Source organism: Microtus oregoni, unplaced genomic scaffold (genome assembly GCF_018167655.1).
Source record: "Microtus oregoni isolate MIOR12 unplaced genomic scaffold, Mior012 000031F_ref0000149, whole genome shotgun sequence".
NCBI classification, from domain to species: Eukaryota; Metazoa; Chordata; class Mammalia; order Rodentia; family Cricetidae; genus Microtus; species Microtus oregoni.
In genome coordinates, this window is record NW_024543090.1 from 5,230,902 (window position 1) to 5,248,830 (window position 17,929).

The following is a 17,929-nucleotide window of genomic DNA, read 5'->3' on the forward strand; positions in this document are numbered from 1 at the left end:
CTCAGACCAATTCCTGCGGCATGCAAGATGTAGAACTCTCAGCAACTTCTTCAGCACAACGTCTGTCTGCACGCTACCATGCTTCCCATCATAAAAATGGACGGAACCTCCGAACTGTAAGTAAGCCATTCCAATTAAATGTTTTCCTTCTTAAGAGTTGCCGTGGTAATGGTGTCTCTTCACAGCAACAGAAACCCCTAATTCAGATGTGAAATACATTTTACCAAGAAGGTAAAACAAGACAATAATGAAGCAACACAGTGTGAGAGCTACCCTTTAGCTTAGCAATACAGACCATTTGAGTAACTTTCTTTCTCTTCTTTCAGGATTCTGTGTAGCTGTCTGTCCTGGAACATGCTTTGTAAACTAGGCTGGCCTGAAATTCAGAGATTTTCCCAAGTGCTGGTATTAAATTCATGTGCATAACTTTTCTTTTTTAATGTATTGCCTGCATGTACGTGTGTACAGCATATGTGTGCCTGGTGCTGGTGGCCAGAAGAGGATGTTAGATCATCTGGAGCTGGAGTCATCTGGGTGCTTGTGAGTCGCCTGAAGGAGACAGGGAAGATCAAGTGCTCTTAAGCAAATAGTTCTCTTGCCAGCCCGACGAACGATCATTTCTAAAGTAGTGTGTGGACAACACTAGAATGGATAGCAATTTCAGAGCTAGTAGAGCAGAGCAGGGTATTTACAGGGTCTCGGGGTTAGGGTCAGTGCTTTGGCAGGTAACTGATTACTTTTTAAATATCATTTGTATGTTCATCTGTGTGAAACCTCCAACAAGACCACGTGTCTTACAGTGCTACTTACTCCCTATGGCACTTATTTTAATTCAGACCACCACATTCCAATAAGGCTTGTTCTGTGTAAAATAAAGGGATTAAAAGCAAGTGGTTTTAGTAGCCTAAAACTAGTTACAAAGGACTAAATACTGACTTGAATTTGGCTTGAAATGCTTAGGCTGCCAGGGGGTGGTTAGGTTCACTTTGAGACGTGGTCTTACGATGGCTAGCCTTGGCTGGTCTCAAACGTAAGACATGACCTTGCCCCTGCCTTCCAATAGCTGGCACTCCACAACCAACACGAGTAATACTCCATGTATTCTCTTAGAGATAGGGGCACGATGGTAGCGGTACTTATACAATACTTGCTGCTTTAAGTTTTTTTAAATATTTATTTATTTGTTATATATACAATATTCTGTCTGTGTGTATGTCTGCAGGCCAGAAGAGGGCACCAGACATCATTACAGATGGTTGTGAGCCACCATGTGGTTGCTGGGAATTGAACTCAGAACCTTTGGAAGAGCAGGCAATGCTCTTAACCACTGAGCCATCTCTCCAGCCCCCTGCTTTAATTCTTAAAACCAAAAAGGCTGGATGGTGGTGACACACGGCTTAAATCCCAGCACTCAGGATCTCTGTAAGTTTGAGGCCAGCCTGGTCTATTGAGTGAGTTCTAGGATAGGCTCCAAAGCTACAACAGAGAAACTCTGTCTCAAAAAACAAAAGCAAGCAAGTAAGCAAACAAACAAAAACCCACATTCTGATTTTGTTTAAAAAATTTTCATTTTAATGATCTGAGTTAGTAACAAATATACAAAATTGTCTTTCACATTTCCATACATGGTATAATGGACCAGTTGAAAATTCTGGACTACAAATGCAGGTTTCTTTGTATCCTTAGGCTTAGTTGTTTGTTTTATAAATAGAGGTTATTTTGAAAACGTGCATTTGTGAACACAGATGTCAAAAGTTGTGCATCTGAGTCAATGCACAAACAAGATTTGCACACTGTTCATTTGTGCAGTTGTGTCAAGTACACCTGACACAGGAGCAGCTAGCCTGGGCTATCAAGTATACCCAACAGAGGAGCAGCTAGCCTGGGCTACTTCACTGTATTTGAAAAGCATTTTTTTTTTGTGAAACAAAACATTTAAAACAAAAAATTACATTCTGCAAATACATTAAGATTTGTAACCTACACATCTGAAACAAAGCTGCACCAATAACCCGAACTGACGTCATCAGGGAATCAAGTGCAGAGAGATCGGACTACAAGGAAAGTGAAGAGACTCTGGGACCACTCATCTGAACCAGCAAAGGACACCAACACACAAACCAAAACAACTTATGGGTAAATCCTTACAGCTATAGGCTGGAATTTATCTGCTTTAAGAAAAATAAATAGTAAACAGAAAAATTAGTTTTAAAATGTGAAGCTCTGAAAATAGCCCTAAAGTATAAACACATATATAAATTTTCATGTTTTAGAAATTTAGATAAATTTAGAACATTCAATATTATATGAAAATGTATTAAACATTTAAAAATAGGATTATCTCCTATCTTACCAATACTTTCAATTTGGCAAAATCATAGGGTAATGGATAGCTTCTAGCTCAACTTAATGTGATAAATCACCATAAATTCAGACATATTAGGGATCAAGTAGTAACTAAGTTATATCAAAATGGCAAGGAGGCCCCTTTGGCAACCACTTTTCGGGCTAGTAACAAATATCAACACAGAATACCTTTTACATGAAATCACTCTAGATCTCTACGTGCATCTGAGCGATGGGGACTGGGAGGAAACGCAGAGCCTCGGGCATGCTAGTCATGTGCTCTGCACTGAGCTACAACCCAACACTCCAGACCGCTATAGGTAGGAGTTCAAGCTTTCTTAACATCTTCCTATCTTATGGCAACATGTGCTTCATCTTTTTCTACAGCCTGCTTTCCTATACCATACATTTCAAATTCCCTGGCAAAACTAACCAACTATGTATTTATTTAGCTTCCTATAGAGAAATGGGTATAATATAGTTCTACTTTTGGCTAAGGCCTGAGGTTGATATTTCCTATGCTATATAGAATAAATGAGGTGAGAATGCATCTAAACCACAGGGTCTCTGAGGGAGGATCAGAGGACTTGGCCTTCTACATTGTGAATTGATTTTTCTAAGGGGAATACAATTGTAAACTGATGGAGGGCAACTGCTGTTCAAAAGGAAATGGAAAGCCAGGCACGTGCCTATAATCCCAGCATTCTGGAGACTGAGGCAGGGCAATTGCAATAAACTCGGAGCCAACTTGGACTACATAGTGAGTTCTAGAACAGCCTGGGCTAAAGTGTGAGACTCTGCTTTAAACAACAACAAAATGTGTATTTTTGTGTTAAGATTAACCTAGATTCATTTGTGAAAATGAAGTTCAAACATACTTCATACTTTATAATCCAAGATGAAGGTAAAGGTATATAGGCATGCCAACGCTATGTTGGAAACATACCTACTGTGCCCAGGGTCAATATCAGAATGGAATATGGCTGCTTCCTGCTCTCCTCTGCTTGTAAAACAAATCTCATGATTTTCCTGCCACGGGCATCTCCCATATGAGCTACATAAAATAAGTCTGATAGGTTGCTTTTGTTGTCAAATAAACATTTTTAAACTTTCAGAAGTGGTACATTTGACCCCGGAGAGTAACTTCCATTACTTGGTATTACTGAGTCTAATATCAGGTACAAATGTTAAGGATATTGCTTTTAATAGGATAATCACCAGAAGTAAATACGTTAGCGTAACTCAGATGCTCATTTTCACCCAATGTAACAGTGCTTTATTCTTAAATGAAGTGGCATGTTAGCTTCAATTCTTTTCAGTTTACTGCCTGCTCAAAACCAAGACAGCAGGCTTATCCACGTAAGTGTGTCTTATCTGGGCACTGAACAGTAACACTGCTTTTTAGATAGGGAGTAAGGCACTAAATGGTGGTGAAATAAACAGGTATGATGAGTTACTTTTTTAGAATCCTGCGATCGTTTAGAATGACACTATTAAATTTTCTTCACAACCAAGGCATCTTGTTGGCAACAAAAAGAAACAAAAGGTCATGATGAACCTAATACATTCACTGTCTCCGCTAAACCACTTGAAATGCCATCAAACTTAAGAAAGCTGCACTAGGGTGTGGAAGGATTAAAGGCACCAAAGGAGAATTCCACTTCCAGTTCTGAGAGCTAGGAAAGCTGTGTGTAACACTGCATACCATCTTATTAATCAATTTGTGTATGTATGTGCGTGCATGGGGACAGGACTTGCATAAGTTGGTTCTCTTCTTCCACAGTATGGGTCTTGGGAATCAAACTGTTCGTTAGGCTTGGCAGCAAATGCCTTTACCCAATTGGGCACCGAAATTATCAGTAGTTAAGTTTTTGTTTGTGTTTTTTCAGAACAAGGTCTTAGTTTGTAGCTCTGGCCTTCTAGGAGCATACAATGTAGAACAGGCTGGCCTTGAGCTCACAGAGAGCCACCTGCCTTGCTTCTGCCTCCCAAGTGCTGGTATGAAAGATGTGCGCTACTACACCCAGCAGTAGCTGATTTTTACTTTGACAAATCAGTATAAATCAAGTGCTAGTTTGGTAAGAAATTTATTTTACGAAATATGAAATTAGTGCAGTGTTTCACACAGTCCCATTTATAAAGCTAAACTAATTATAGCACCGAATGAATATTCCAAGTAACACTAAGGCAAAACAAAAATGGCTACCTCAATACAGAATCTACAATGGAAATGACATGTACCAACACAGGGTATACTGATAACAATGAAGTATGGATAGAAAAATTAAAACCACATTTTCTCTGTGAAAAATACAACTATTAGTAAAATAAAATGTACAATTGAAAATTTTCCAAAGGAAAAAAAACACACTATAAACAAAAATACTTTTCTTTATAACAGGGAAAATAGTATGTCACTTTTTTTTTCCATCATTACAATTGAGCTTGACACAAAAAGCAGTCACAGGATTGCACAGTTCCACACCCAGTTTCCTGGACATGGTAAAGGACTCAATAGAGCAGAGCGCAGCTTCTCAGTTTCATGTTTTAAACTCAAGACATTCCCATATAGAATGTCACACCATACCAGATCCGTTTACAAAATGTACAATACTTTCCACACCGTGGCCAGTCACAAATGATATCTGCTACCTCCTTCATCCTGACACCAGTCATGGGGAGTCAGGTCACTTTAATGTCATTTCTCTAGCAATAAAAGTATACTTAGTGCATGCTTTATCATTTTGTCAAAAGACATTTCTGAAAATGAAAACTCAGTCACCCCACAGTTGAAAATATAGAAAAATCATTCATTCAGGATAAAATGACTGGCTTCCGTGGCAGCACCACTGTCCTCAGCAAGGTCCTGGTCAAAGTTCCCCCATGGTATTGGGTATGTCTGCAAGACACCACTGCTGGAGATGTGATTATCTGTGACACTGTGACAGTTCATTAGTGCTATAAAAATGGTGGGATGTTGTGGAAGTGTTAGGAACATTTCTGTTGCACATGATTTAGAAGTTCTCCAAATTTTTCAAATAGGTCCTCCACCCACTTTACATTTTTCATACAAAGTTGAACAATCTCTTCCTGTCCTAAATCTTCATTTTTTTTCTGAACAGACGATATCTAAAATAAAGAAATAATTTGTTGCATTAGTTTACACAAGATCACTTTTCTTTAGACTTAGAAGTGTTCTCTCTCTCTCTCTCTCTCTCTCTCTCTCTCTCTCTCTCTCTCTCTCTCTGGTTTTTTGAGAAAGGGCTTCTCAGAGTAACATCTGTGGCTGTCCTGGAACCTGTTAACCTGTTTTGTATATCAGGTTGGTCTCCAACTCCTCTGCCTCCAGACACCGTCTGGTGACTTACTTTCTAAGGCTTTACTAATGCACCGGAAGCTACTCACTTTTGAAATTTATTTATCTATGTATTTATCTGTTTATTTAGTTTTTTAAAACAGGGTTTCTCTGTAGCTTTGGAGCCTGTTCTAGAACTCGCTTTGTAATCAGGCTTGTCTTGAACTCACAGAGATTTACCTATCTCTGCTTCCCAACTGCTGGGATTAAAAAAAGTGTGTGCCACCAGCCTAAATTTATTTTTATTTTATGTACATTGGTATTCTGCCTACATGCAAGTTTATGTGAAGGAGTAAAATTCCCAAGACCAGGAGTTACAGACAGGTGTGAGCTGGGACTCAAACCTGGGGTCCTCTGGAAAAGCAGCCAGTGCTCTTAACTGCTGAGCCATCTCTCCAGTCCCAGTCCTTATTATTATTATTTTTAAAGTGACACAGCCTTACCATGTACTCTTGGCTAACCCAGATGAGAAATACTATTTTATATAAATTGATATTTTGCCTGTGTGATATTTTACCTACAAGAGGCCACATGAGGGTGTCAGATTTCTTGGAGCCACCATATGGGTGCTAAGAATTGAACCCAGGTCCTCTGGTAGATCAGACAGTACTCTAAACTTCTGAGCTGTTTCCAGCCACCCCTGCCCCCAAAGAACAAATACTGATGTCAACTCCATCTAGATGATCATAAAAACAGTCAATATAGCTCGTATCACCACCTTTGCTTTCTTCTTTTGACTTAGGACCATCTGGCTATATGAGGCCCAACACACCAGGGACAGCTCTGTACTAATTAACCCTGGTAATTAGAAAACTCAGTATTATGAGACTGGAGAGGGCTCAGCAGTTAGGAGCAGTTGCTGTTTTTGAAGACCTGAGTTTGGTTCCCAAACATCCACATGGCGGCTCCCAACTGTCTGAATTCTAGTTCAAGAGGATCCTCTTCTGACATCTGAAGACACATCACAAACATGGTGCACATACATACATACATACAGGCAAAATAAAATTAAGTCTTAAAAAAATGAAAAATAAAAAAATAGTACTAGTTAAGATAGTGTGACTGAGATAGGCAGTGGTGTCACACACCTTTAATCTCAGCACTCAGGAGGCAGAGGGAGATGGATCTCTGTGAGTTTAAGGTCAGCCTGGTTTAGAGTGAGTTCCAGGATAGCCAGGGATACACAGAGAAACCCTGTCTTGAGGGGAAAAAAAAAAAATCTGCTGATGTCACATATAGCTTTTCCATCTCAAATTTATAACACTAAAAAAGTTATAATTCTAATCTTTCCTCCTTCCTTTCTTGTTTTTTTATTTGGGGGTGGGGGTGGGGCTGATCATCCTGGTTGCTGGAACTAAAGGACCATGCTACCATGCCTGGCTCAAAACACCATGTATTATAAAATTGTAATCAAATGCTACCAGCTTACAAAAATTGCCAGTTTTTATCTTTTTCTGGAGACGGTTTCTCTGTGTAATAGCCCTAGCTGTCTTGGAACTAGCTCTTGAAAGCCATGCTGGCCTTGAACTCACAGAGATCTGCCTGCCTCTGCCTCTTGAGTGCTGGGATTAAAGGGGTGTACCACCACCACCCAGCGCCAGTTTTATCTTAACAAGTGAGGAGGGTTTGATATATCTGGGCATTACTTACAAAACAATCTAGGCTGGGCTGAAGAGATGGCTCAGTGGTTAAGAGCATTGCCTGCTCTTCCAAAGGTCCTGAGTTCAATTCCCAGCAACCACATGGTGGTTCACAACCATCTGTAATGAGGTCTGGTACACGCAGACAGAATATTGTATACATAATAAATAAATATATTTTCTTAATTTTTTAAATTTATTATGTATACAATATTCTGTCCGTGTATATGTCTGCAGGTCAGAAGAGGGCACCAGACCTCATTACAGATGGTTGTGAGCCACCATGTGGTTGCTGGGAATTGAACTCAGGACCTTTGGACGAGCAGGCAATGCTCTTAACCACTGAGCCATCTCCCCAGCCCCTATTTTTTTAAAAAAAGAATCTAGGTAAGTAAGTGCACATACATTTTGTACTTCTTTTTAAAGCATCCATACACAGTGTAGTTAGTCTTTTTCCTTTTCCTCCTTCCTTCTTTTCCTTCCTCCCTCCTTTCTTTGTTTTTTTGAGACAGGGTTTCTCTGTAGCTTTGGAGCCTTTCCTGAAACTAGCGCCTGTAAACCAGGTTGGACTTGAACTCATGGAGATCTGCCTGCCTCTTCCTCCCAAGTGCTGGGATTAAAGGTGTGCACCGCCAATGCCCGTCTTAGAGTCTCTTTTAAGAAAATTCAGATGCCAGGCAGTGGTGACACATGCCTTTAATCCTAGCACTCAGGAAGCACAGGCAGGCAGATCTTTGTGAGCTCGAGGCCAGCATGGTCTACAGAGTGAGTTCCAGAACAGCCAGGGCCAAGGGAGAAACTCTGTGTTGGAAAAAAAAAAAAGAAAAAAAAACACACACACCCTAAAAACAGAAAATCCAGGAAAACATGTTATTTCATTTTAAATAAATAAAACGAAATTACCTCATTCTTACATATTAGATAAACATGGTATTTATAATGATGGAGTGAATGATATAATGAATATAATTGTATTTTCTCTGGATCAACAGCAAACTCCTAAAAAAGAAAGAAGTTTACAGGTACTTTTCATGTTGAATGACAACCTGGAAATTGTCTTATATGGTTAGGTATGAGACTGTATAAATATACATAGAAGTTTAAATATGAATTATATTTTAATTCACCCTTTATCACGTTATGAGTATATGTTATTTGAAAAACTAGTACTATAGAAAAATTCAAATAGAAACATGTAAGATAACAAACCCGCCTTTTTTTGAGGTAGGATCTCACTCTGTAGCTCTGGCTAACCTGAGACTCAGATACGCCTGCCTCTGTCTCCCTAGCAGTGGGATATTCTTAAAACTGGGCCCATGAGGCTGAGGTTGGCCTTGAACCCCTGATCCTCCTGCCACCTGCCTCCCAAGTATAGCATATAATTGTTACCAGGATTACCAGTCTAAATGCAGAGTAAAAGATTTCTATTATGGCTTCAGAGATAAATGTGGCTGTTGGCATGTTACATAGTCTTCCAGGCTCTTCCTCTAGGCTAGGCTTAAATATTTAAGTAACATTAATTTTCTGACAATAATGGAATCACCAAACACAAATTGACCCACACACAAAGCACACAGCAGTTCAAGCATTTTTATCAACCTATAACTTAGAAAACTTTAGGTTTATTATAGGTATATCATTCTATACTTATCCCCTAAATAAAAATTATATGAAAGCATGGATTTTTGAGTAGCTTTTGACTATGATGCCCCTAGTTCTTTAGATCTACTTTATTATTTTTGATTATGTATATAGTTGTGACTGAGCCACCTCTCCAGTCCCCTAGTACTTAGACCTGTATTTGTCACAGTACAAATACACAAAGTGCTTGTTGTAGTTGTCTGAGAGACAATCAATGGGTCTATCTCTTCTTTGCATAAAGTAAGTAATTTTAAACCAAGCACCATGCATATGATTTTAATCCTAGTACTCCAGAAGCAAAGTTTGAAGCAAAGCCTAGTTTATATAGCAAGTTCCAGGATGGCATAGTGGGACCTCATCTCAAAACAAAACAAACAAAAAAAGAAAAGAAAGAAAAGAAAAAAACAGGAAGTACTAAATATCAGTTTTGTTTCTGAGACAGGGAGGGTATCTCTATATCACCCTGGCTATTCAAGAACTTAGAGAGATCCCACTGCCTCTCTCTGGGATTAAAGGTATATGACACCACATCCAGTCTTATAAACTACTTTGCAATAAGTACATACTTTTTGCGTTTGTGAATGAATTTCTACAAGAAATACCTTCCTTTTTTTGGAGATAGGATCTCAAATAACCCAGGCTACCCTTGAAAGTGCAGTGTAGCCGAGGCTGTCCTCAAACTCCTGATCCTTCTGCTTCCACTTACCAAGTGCTGGGATTCAGGTACGCAGTACCAGGCCTGAATTATTAATTATAGTTTTTGATGTGAAATGGTTATACTGCTAAATTATTTTCTAAAAAGTTTGTAATTACTTATACAGGAGAGATAAACAGATGTCATTTTAGTGACTGTACAGACATACTAATATTCAATCTTATGGGGCTGGAGAGATGGCTCAAAGGTTAAGAGAACTGACTGCTCTTCCAGAGGTCCTAAGTTCAAGTCCCAGCAGCGACATGGTCGCTCACAACCATCTATAAGAAATCTGTTTACATAATAAATAAAATCTTTTAAAAAAAATTCAATCTTATAATAAAGTATGTATACACACACCAAAACATGTATTTCCAAACTATATACAAGTAACTTTGAACAGGTAAAAAATGATAAATTTTCTTGTTCATCACTCCACAATGCATACATACTTTAAATATATTACACATAAATATTTTTAACCAAGTAAAAATAGTTTTAAAACTATATGCAAACATATAAACTTAAACATCGGATGATTTCCCTTATTAGTCTATTTTATAAATTCTGTGAACACTCACTATTGCCAGGTACAGTTCAAGGCAGACAAAGGAGAAGTAAGAGTGTCCCTTCCTCTGAACATAGCTGCTTATTCCATCCCAAAATGACACTTCATGATAGCACACCTGCTTGTTTCCATGGTGCCATGGGAACTGTATTAACTGGAAAAGGTTATTCATTAAGCAATATATACTTACCTGTGCAGACTTAGTGGTTGCTTTAGAAGTCCTTAGAGTTTTCTTATTATAAGTTTTGCCATTCATTTTTATTTTAGAAATAGCAGATCCTCCACTTTTTGCTTTAGAGTCTCGAGTAATAATTGTTAGTTCAGGAAAACTTTCCAATGCATTCTTTAAAATAATGAAGGACAATAACTGACATCAGAAGAAAACTAATTGGAATTTCTAGTCATTCAAAATTTATATACACAAACATGGATTCTTTGAACCTTCTCCCAAACAATAAGGATTCTGTCTCCCCACTCTTTGAATCTGGGCTAATTATATGGCCTGATTTTTTGAGCAACAACACACCATGCTGAGGGAACTCCTGATTTATTACTAGCAATGCTCTGATTGTGAAATAGGGGAAATAGGATTATATTTCTTTTTTATTAAATATTTATTTATTTATTATGTATACAATATTCTGTCTGTGTGTATGCCTGCAGGCCAGAAGAAGGCACCAGACCCCGTTACAGATGGTTGTGAGCCACCATGTGGTTGCTGAGAATTGAACTCAGGACCTTTGGAAGAGCAGGCAATGCTCTTACCCTCTGAGCCATCTCTCTAGCCCAGGAATATATTTCTTACAATACCGCCTCCACCCTGACTAAAAACCCTGAACCAGAGCCAAACCATGTACCAGGAAGTCATCAGATTCTAAATGACGATAAGGACAAAAGACAGTAAGAAGACTGCTGTGTTTCATGCTGCACTCCTCTGGCTTTCTCTGACTGGACAGAAAGCACTTGCGAGAAAAGATCCTAAAGCAGGTGTTCTGACCACGGAGAGGGTGCTGCCACTGATGATACAGTGGCCACATGGCAGAACCATTCCTCTTCTAGTCTTTAAACCCACTGACTTTTATGTTCTTACCTGCTTGGTAAGTAATTGTGACCTGAAAAGCTAAATGCAATAACAGAATGATCCCTGTTTACAAATGTGGTGACTTTGATCATAGTTTTCCTAACATTAGATTTAGCTGGCAGCAGCTTGAATTATTCATTACTATATAACCTTATTATGCATTAAGGGTTAAAAGTGCTGCTGTTAGAATTGTGGGTCAGAATGTAATTTAAGTTTCACTTCCAGACCTCCAGCTTCCACAAATAGGTATTATGAACCTGAAAAGAGTACATCTTTCCTTTCTTTGTGGGTTGTATTGATACTGAACCTGGGACCTCATGTGTTGTAGGTAAGCATTCTACAACTCACTGAAATATATATATTTATTATTTCTCTAGCTCTGTATTACATATTTCTTTTGTTTAGATTATTTTTTTCGTTTTTGTTTGAGGCATAATGTTATTATGCAGGCCAACCTGACATGGAACTCAAGGTCATCCTCTTGCCTCAACCTTAAGAATGCTGAACTTATAAATATATACAATTACCATCAACGGAAAACAACAATAAACTTTGCCCATGTTGACATAATCAAATAGTTCCAGATGTTACACATTAAAAAGGAAGTCTGTTAAGTTTTCTTGACTCAATAGCTTTTATGATAAATTTTCTGAATTCAGAGTATCTTTCAATTCTATATTTCACGTAACAAAAATACCAACTTATGTCATTAAGATACATTAACAGTAAAAACTAGAATTCCTCATTTTCCTGCCTCTGCTTTCCAAGTGTTGGGATTATAGTTATATTATCACACACCCAGTTAATCTTTAATTATAGATAAAATGTGTAAGTTTAAAAGTATCTTAAAATTATTTTCAAGGTTTATTTTATTATTTTATGGTGGTATTTTTCCTGAATGTATATACATGAAATAGTGTGTGTGGCAGAAGAGGGTACTGGAGTCACAGGTGGCTGTGAGTCACCATGTGGGCTCTGTAAAAGCAGCACATGATCTTATGTGCAGAGCGACCTCTCCAGCACACAATGCGAAAGCTTTTACAAGTTGTAAGACTACATGCACATTTTGCAGGAAGATCATGCAAGCAAAACACCCACCCATATACAGAAAATAAAAATACATCTTTGAAAAAAAAAGAAAAGATATAAAAGGAATATAAGACTTGAATATGGAGTTGAAGAGAATTACTTTTGGGAATCATGAAAAAAATTTTACAGGAGGAACATAATATGTAAATGATGAAAAAAATCAATTTAGAGATAAAACACAAAAAGGTTAACAACATGCTAAACAAGCTCATAACCAATAAACAACAACTCTTGTTACATTTAGAAAGAAAATTACAGCCTTTAATCCCAGCACTTGGGAGGCAGAGGCAGGCGGATCTCTGTGAGTTCGAGACCAGCCTGGTCTACAAGAGCTAGTTCCAGGACAGGCTCCAAAGCTACAGAGAAACCCTGTCTCGAAAAACAAACAAAAAAAAAAAAAAAAGAAAGAAAATTACAGTGGTTCTGGGAGGGAGTATAGAGCAGTGAGTGGCAAAGCACTTGCCTGGCATGCAGGAAGTCCTAGGTTCAATTGTCAGCTCTAGCAAAACACAAAATAAAACAAAACAAAAACAGTGCTCAAAAAATAAAATTACACAATGACTTTAATGCATTTTTCTTTCTCCTTGCTTGGGGCTGACTACTACAGAGGTCTGCTCACACATCACAGGTGGAAGTACCTTGAATGGCTGATCCAAATGAAGATTTACGAGGAGTCTTTTGCGATTATCGTTCAGCATGCCATCTATTTTTTTCATATGTGGTAAAAGTAGCTCATCTGAAATAACAATTTATTTCAATAGGAAAAACTATCAACATAAATATTTCCTAATACCCATTTTTTCCCCCTTAACCCATTGGTAGGTTAGAAGACATTAAATTCATTGGCTTATGTAAAATACAGCTTTTAAGAAATAGGCATTTGCCGGGCACTGGTGGCGCACACCTTTAATCCCAGCACTCGGAAAGCAGAGGCAAGAGGGTCTCTGTGAGTTTAAGGCCAGCCTGGTCTATAGAGCTAATTCCAGATAGCCAGGGCTAACGAGAGGTCAGCCTGCACAGCGGATTTTATCACAGCAAATGAGAAAGCAGCAATTCTTCACAGCGATGGATATGGTGGTATGGAATATGCTATACAGACCAGGTTACCTTTATCTACCTACTTCGGCCTCTCAAGTGCTGGGATTAAATATGTACATCATCATGCCTGGCACCTTGGCTTAAGTAAAACAAAAGGATGCCACTACAAAGATAATCAATTTCTCTAAACCTCATTTATTATCTAGCAATAATACTAAAAAATACAAACATTTTAAAATCCTATAAAACACCGAATATGAACAAGATTTGTTTTTCTGGCTAGTACTAACTAGACATGGGGCCAAGGCCTTGCACACACTAGTTAGGTAAGTGCCTTACAATCCCACTTAGAGATTCCCTTAGTTTATTTGTCAAACTATAACTCTAGCTGTTCTGAACTTATTACCTAGACAAGGTTGGCCTAGAACTCACAGAGATCCACCTGCCTCTGACTCCTGAGTGCTGTGATTAAAGATGTGCACCACCACACCTAGCTGAGATAATCTTAATTCACACTGTAATTTGGGGCAAAGATGAAGGAGGGGAAGAAAAATTAGTGTAACCTATTGTCAGAAGTAAGTCAAAATGGGCATGCTAGAAAAGGTGACAGGTGTGATGGCTCACACCTTTAACCCTGTCTCAACCTCCCCTTAAAAAACAAAAGGGGGGGGGGCTGGAGAAATGGCTCAGAGGTTAAGAGCACTGACTGCTCTTCCAGAGGTCCTGAGTTCAATTCCCAGAAACCACATGGTGGCTCACAACCACCTGTAATGAAATCTGGTGCCCTCTTCTGGCCTGCAGGCATACATGCAGGCAGAACACTGTCTACATAATAAATAAATAAATCTTTAAAAAAATAAAAATCAAAAGGGTGAGGGAGTAAAAACACAATGGTAATAAATTTTTTTATATTGTATTAAATACCTGAGGTTATTAGACTGTTAATTTCCCAGTATAGTACTGGCATATATTACACAAGCCATACCTAAATAATGTACAAATAAGTAACAGGCAAGCACTAGGGTAAGAAATGTCAAGCATGGTAGCATACACAGTACTTATTAGCACGTGGGAGACAAAGGCAGTTGGATTTCGGTGAGTTCAAGGCCAATCTGTTCTATGAAGCGAGTTTCAGGACTCTCAGGACTGTTTCATAGAGAAACCCTGTCTCGAAAATCAAACAAAATAAATAAATAAATAAAATGGAAAAAAACCAACACCAAACCCAGGAATAAATAACAAAATAAAATAGACACCAGTGAGAAAATTCATTTAAACAAAACCAATTTGAGTGTGCTCCTTAGTAGGCGTACCATTGCTCTTCTCTAGGGCTTGCATCGTGTCTGGATCCAGAGCAATGCTAACAAGCAGCTCCATGTAGCTCTTGAAAGTTTCCTTCATTGCTCTTGTGTTTAGAAAACGAGTGGCAAAGGGAGCTGGAGGATCAAATTCTAGGACAAATTAGAAAGAGATAAGACACTAAATTTTTGCTTCCTGACAATTTTAATATTATTTTTCCTTATAACAGTAGCCTATCTATAAACAAGACTGAAGACAAAATTTCTTCCTACTTAAATCTTCCTGATTCTTCAGAGACAACCCAGGCAGAGCTGGGGAGATGCCTCAGTCAGTAAAGTGCTAGTATGAAGATCTGAATTCAGATCCTCAGTTATCCACACTAAAAAAACAAGTGGGAGCCGGGCAATGGTTACGTCTTTAATCCTAGCACTTGGGAGGCAGACGCAGGCATATCTCTGAGTTCAAGGCCAGTCTGATCTATAAAGCAAATTGCAAGACAGTCAGGGCTGTTACTCAGAGAAACCCTGTCTTGAAAAAACAAAAAACAAGCAAACAAACAAAAGTTAAGTTTGACAGCACATACTTTTTTTTCCCCTTCGAGACAGGGTTTCTCTGTAGCTTTGTAGCCAATCCTGGAACTTGCTCTTACAGAATAGGCTGGCCTCAAACTCAGAAATCTGTCTGCATCCTGAATGCTGGGATTAAAGGTGTGTTCCACCACTGCCCAGGAGAAGGCACACACTTTTAATCCCAGTGCTGGGAAGGTGTAGACAGGAGGATCCTTAGAGGTTGTTGGCCAGCCAGTTTTTCCCAAACACCACACTCCAGGTTCAATGAAAAATCCTGTCTCAAAAAGTAAGGTGCCAGCCAGGCGGTGGTGGTGCATGCCTTTAATCCCAGCACTCAGGAGGCAGAGACAGGCGGATCTCTGTGAGTTCGAGGCCAGCCTGGTCTACAAGAGCTAGTTCCAGGATAGGAACCAAACCCTGTTTCGAAAAAAAAAAAAAAAAAAAAAGTAAGGTACCAAGGAACATAGGAAGGCAGCAGCCACCAGTCTCTGGCCTACACATTAGTACAGAAACAGAGAGAAATATCCCAGATGAATAGTTGTGGTAGTACCTGCACTTAGGTGAGGCAGAGTGAACAAGAGGAGTTCAAGGTCTAGCAACTTACCAAGTTTAAGGCTAGCCTAGTTCCCACATAAGAGCAAATTACTGTAGAGCTTGTTTTGTTCCGTTGATGCAGGGTTTTGCATCCAGCAGTCTTCAAAAGCATTAACCTCCCTAGTGCTGATCTTATAGGTGTGCATCACCAGGCCAGCACTGCAAAGCTTGTACTACAGAACAAAGCCTAGACTGGTAGCTTTCTCAAGCAGAACTTTGCTGGTAGTAGAGTTAAGAATGGTATTAAAGCTTACACATATACAAAGCTTCCCAGGGGATCGTGGGGCCTGGCCATCTAACACACAGGCCAGTTGAGAGCCAGTTTCTCTTCTGACATCCCACAGACACCTTAGACACCTGCTGCTACCTCTTATAGCTGTAGTCTCAATGATTTCTCTATGTCTAGTAAAGTAGGCAAGAGTAGCATAGTGAAGGGAGGCAGAGACAGGAGGAGAGCTATAAATTCAAGGCCAACCTGGTCTGCATAAGTTCCAGGCCAGCTAAGGCTACATACTGGATCTTGATAAACCAAACAGCTAGACAGTGGTGGCACATGCCTTTAATCCCAGCACGCTGGGAGAGGGAGAAAGGAGAGGCAGGCAGATCTCTGTGAATTCAAAGTCAGCCTGGTCTACGGAGGTAGTTTAAGAACAGCAAGGTCTACACAGTCAAACATTTTCTTGAAAAACCAAAACCAAACAAAATACCAAACAAAATGAAACACTTAATATTAAGACACCCATGAACAAACATATTCCTTTTTTTCTACACGTAAAATTATTACAGAATTCTAATGGCATGTATTTAAATTTTTTTTTTTTTAATGTTGTGGGAACTCCTTCAGCCAATAGCCTTTAAGATACCAGCCCACTTGGGCATGGTCTCTTATCCTATAAAACGCTGCTTTAAGGCTTGTGGTTGCTCTCGCTTCCTGTTCCCCATTCATGCAGAGGACTGTGATTTAGGACAACGATCTGTAAGTCTCCCCTAAATAAATAACCCTTTATTATACTTAATTCTGAACTAGTGTAAGATTATTTTGTAACGTCCATCATCATCTGGTACCTGAACGTAGGGACCAGTCCACACTTTTGGGGATCCGTTCGCCAGCCACATGGCGCATTGGGCACTGACTCTCATGCCTGTAGCTCAAGCTGGACCTTAGACGCAGCAGGCTGTTTTTCAGTACTCCCTGGATCGCAACCCACACACTGCCACCTGCGATCCCTGCAGTGCATGCAATTTGCAACATGTACTGATGACGGAAAGGTTTTCTTTTTCCTGGGCCCCAACTCTCAGAATCGTTTGATCACCTACATCACCACTCTTAGTTTGTTTAACAAAGCATATTTTTCAGTACCTAAGTAAGCAACACGTGGTGTTTGCTGCTGCTAGCGTCTCTAGGCCACAGGGCTGCAACTGCGACACCTGCTGGACGACAACGATTATTATACCTACTCCAATTTATTGTAATTGCCTTATAATAGGGTAAGATCTGAAAAAAACTACAAAAAAGTGACTGATAATATCCAGAGACTCGATAATTATTTTGCTTATAGTATGGAAGGTATTCTGCAAGGCTTATACGATTTTCCTTCTACAACCCTTTATTTGATTCTAGGAATTAGCTTTCTTTTCAATATTATCTCATTAAAAAATGGCTCAACACTACGGAGAGGGATAGCATCAATTTGACAAAATTATCTGAAAGAATTTGTGCTATCAGGGATGGAGAGATGGCTCAGCAGTTAAGAGCACTCACTGCTCTTCTGGAGGTTCTGAGTTCAATTCCCAGCAACCACATGGTGGCTCAAAACCACGTATAATGAGATCTGGTGCCCTCTTCTGGCCTACAGGCAGGATACTGTATGTATAAATAAATAAATCTTAAAAAAGAAAGAAAGGAGGCGGGAAGACATTTGAAAAAAAAAAAAAAGAATTGTGCTATTGAATCTAACTATCAAAATCTGTTGAAAACTTATGATATGTCCAAGGATGAGACATTATCTTTATTG

The 17,929-nt window shown here is 39.1% G+C and overlaps 1 protein-coding gene across 2 annotated transcripts in view; it reads right to left on the reverse strand.

Moving 5' to 3' along the window:
• Positions 1–1,549: 1,549 nt before the first annotated feature.
• Positions 1,550–17,929, reverse strand: part of Qser1 (glutamine and serine rich 1) — a 70,231-nt gene continuing 53,851 nt past the window's right edge. The window contains exons 8-12 of one of the 2 annotated variants that reach the window (XM_041678747.1): positions 14,766–14,903; positions 13,053–13,150; positions 10,435–10,587; positions 8,245–8,340; positions 1,550–5,475 (exon numbers count right to left, since the gene is read on the reverse strand). In XM_041678747.1, coding sequence (XP_041534681.1) covers positions 5,335–5,475; positions 8,245–8,340; positions 10,435–10,587; positions 13,053–13,150; positions 14,766–14,903 — 626 coding nt within the window. In that variant the 3' untranslated portion in view covers positions 1,550–5,334. The remainder of the gene's footprint in view (positions 5,476–8,244; positions 8,341–10,434; positions 10,588–13,052; positions 13,151–14,765; positions 14,904–17,929) is intronic. The other variant, XM_041678748.1, reaches the window with a different exon arrangement.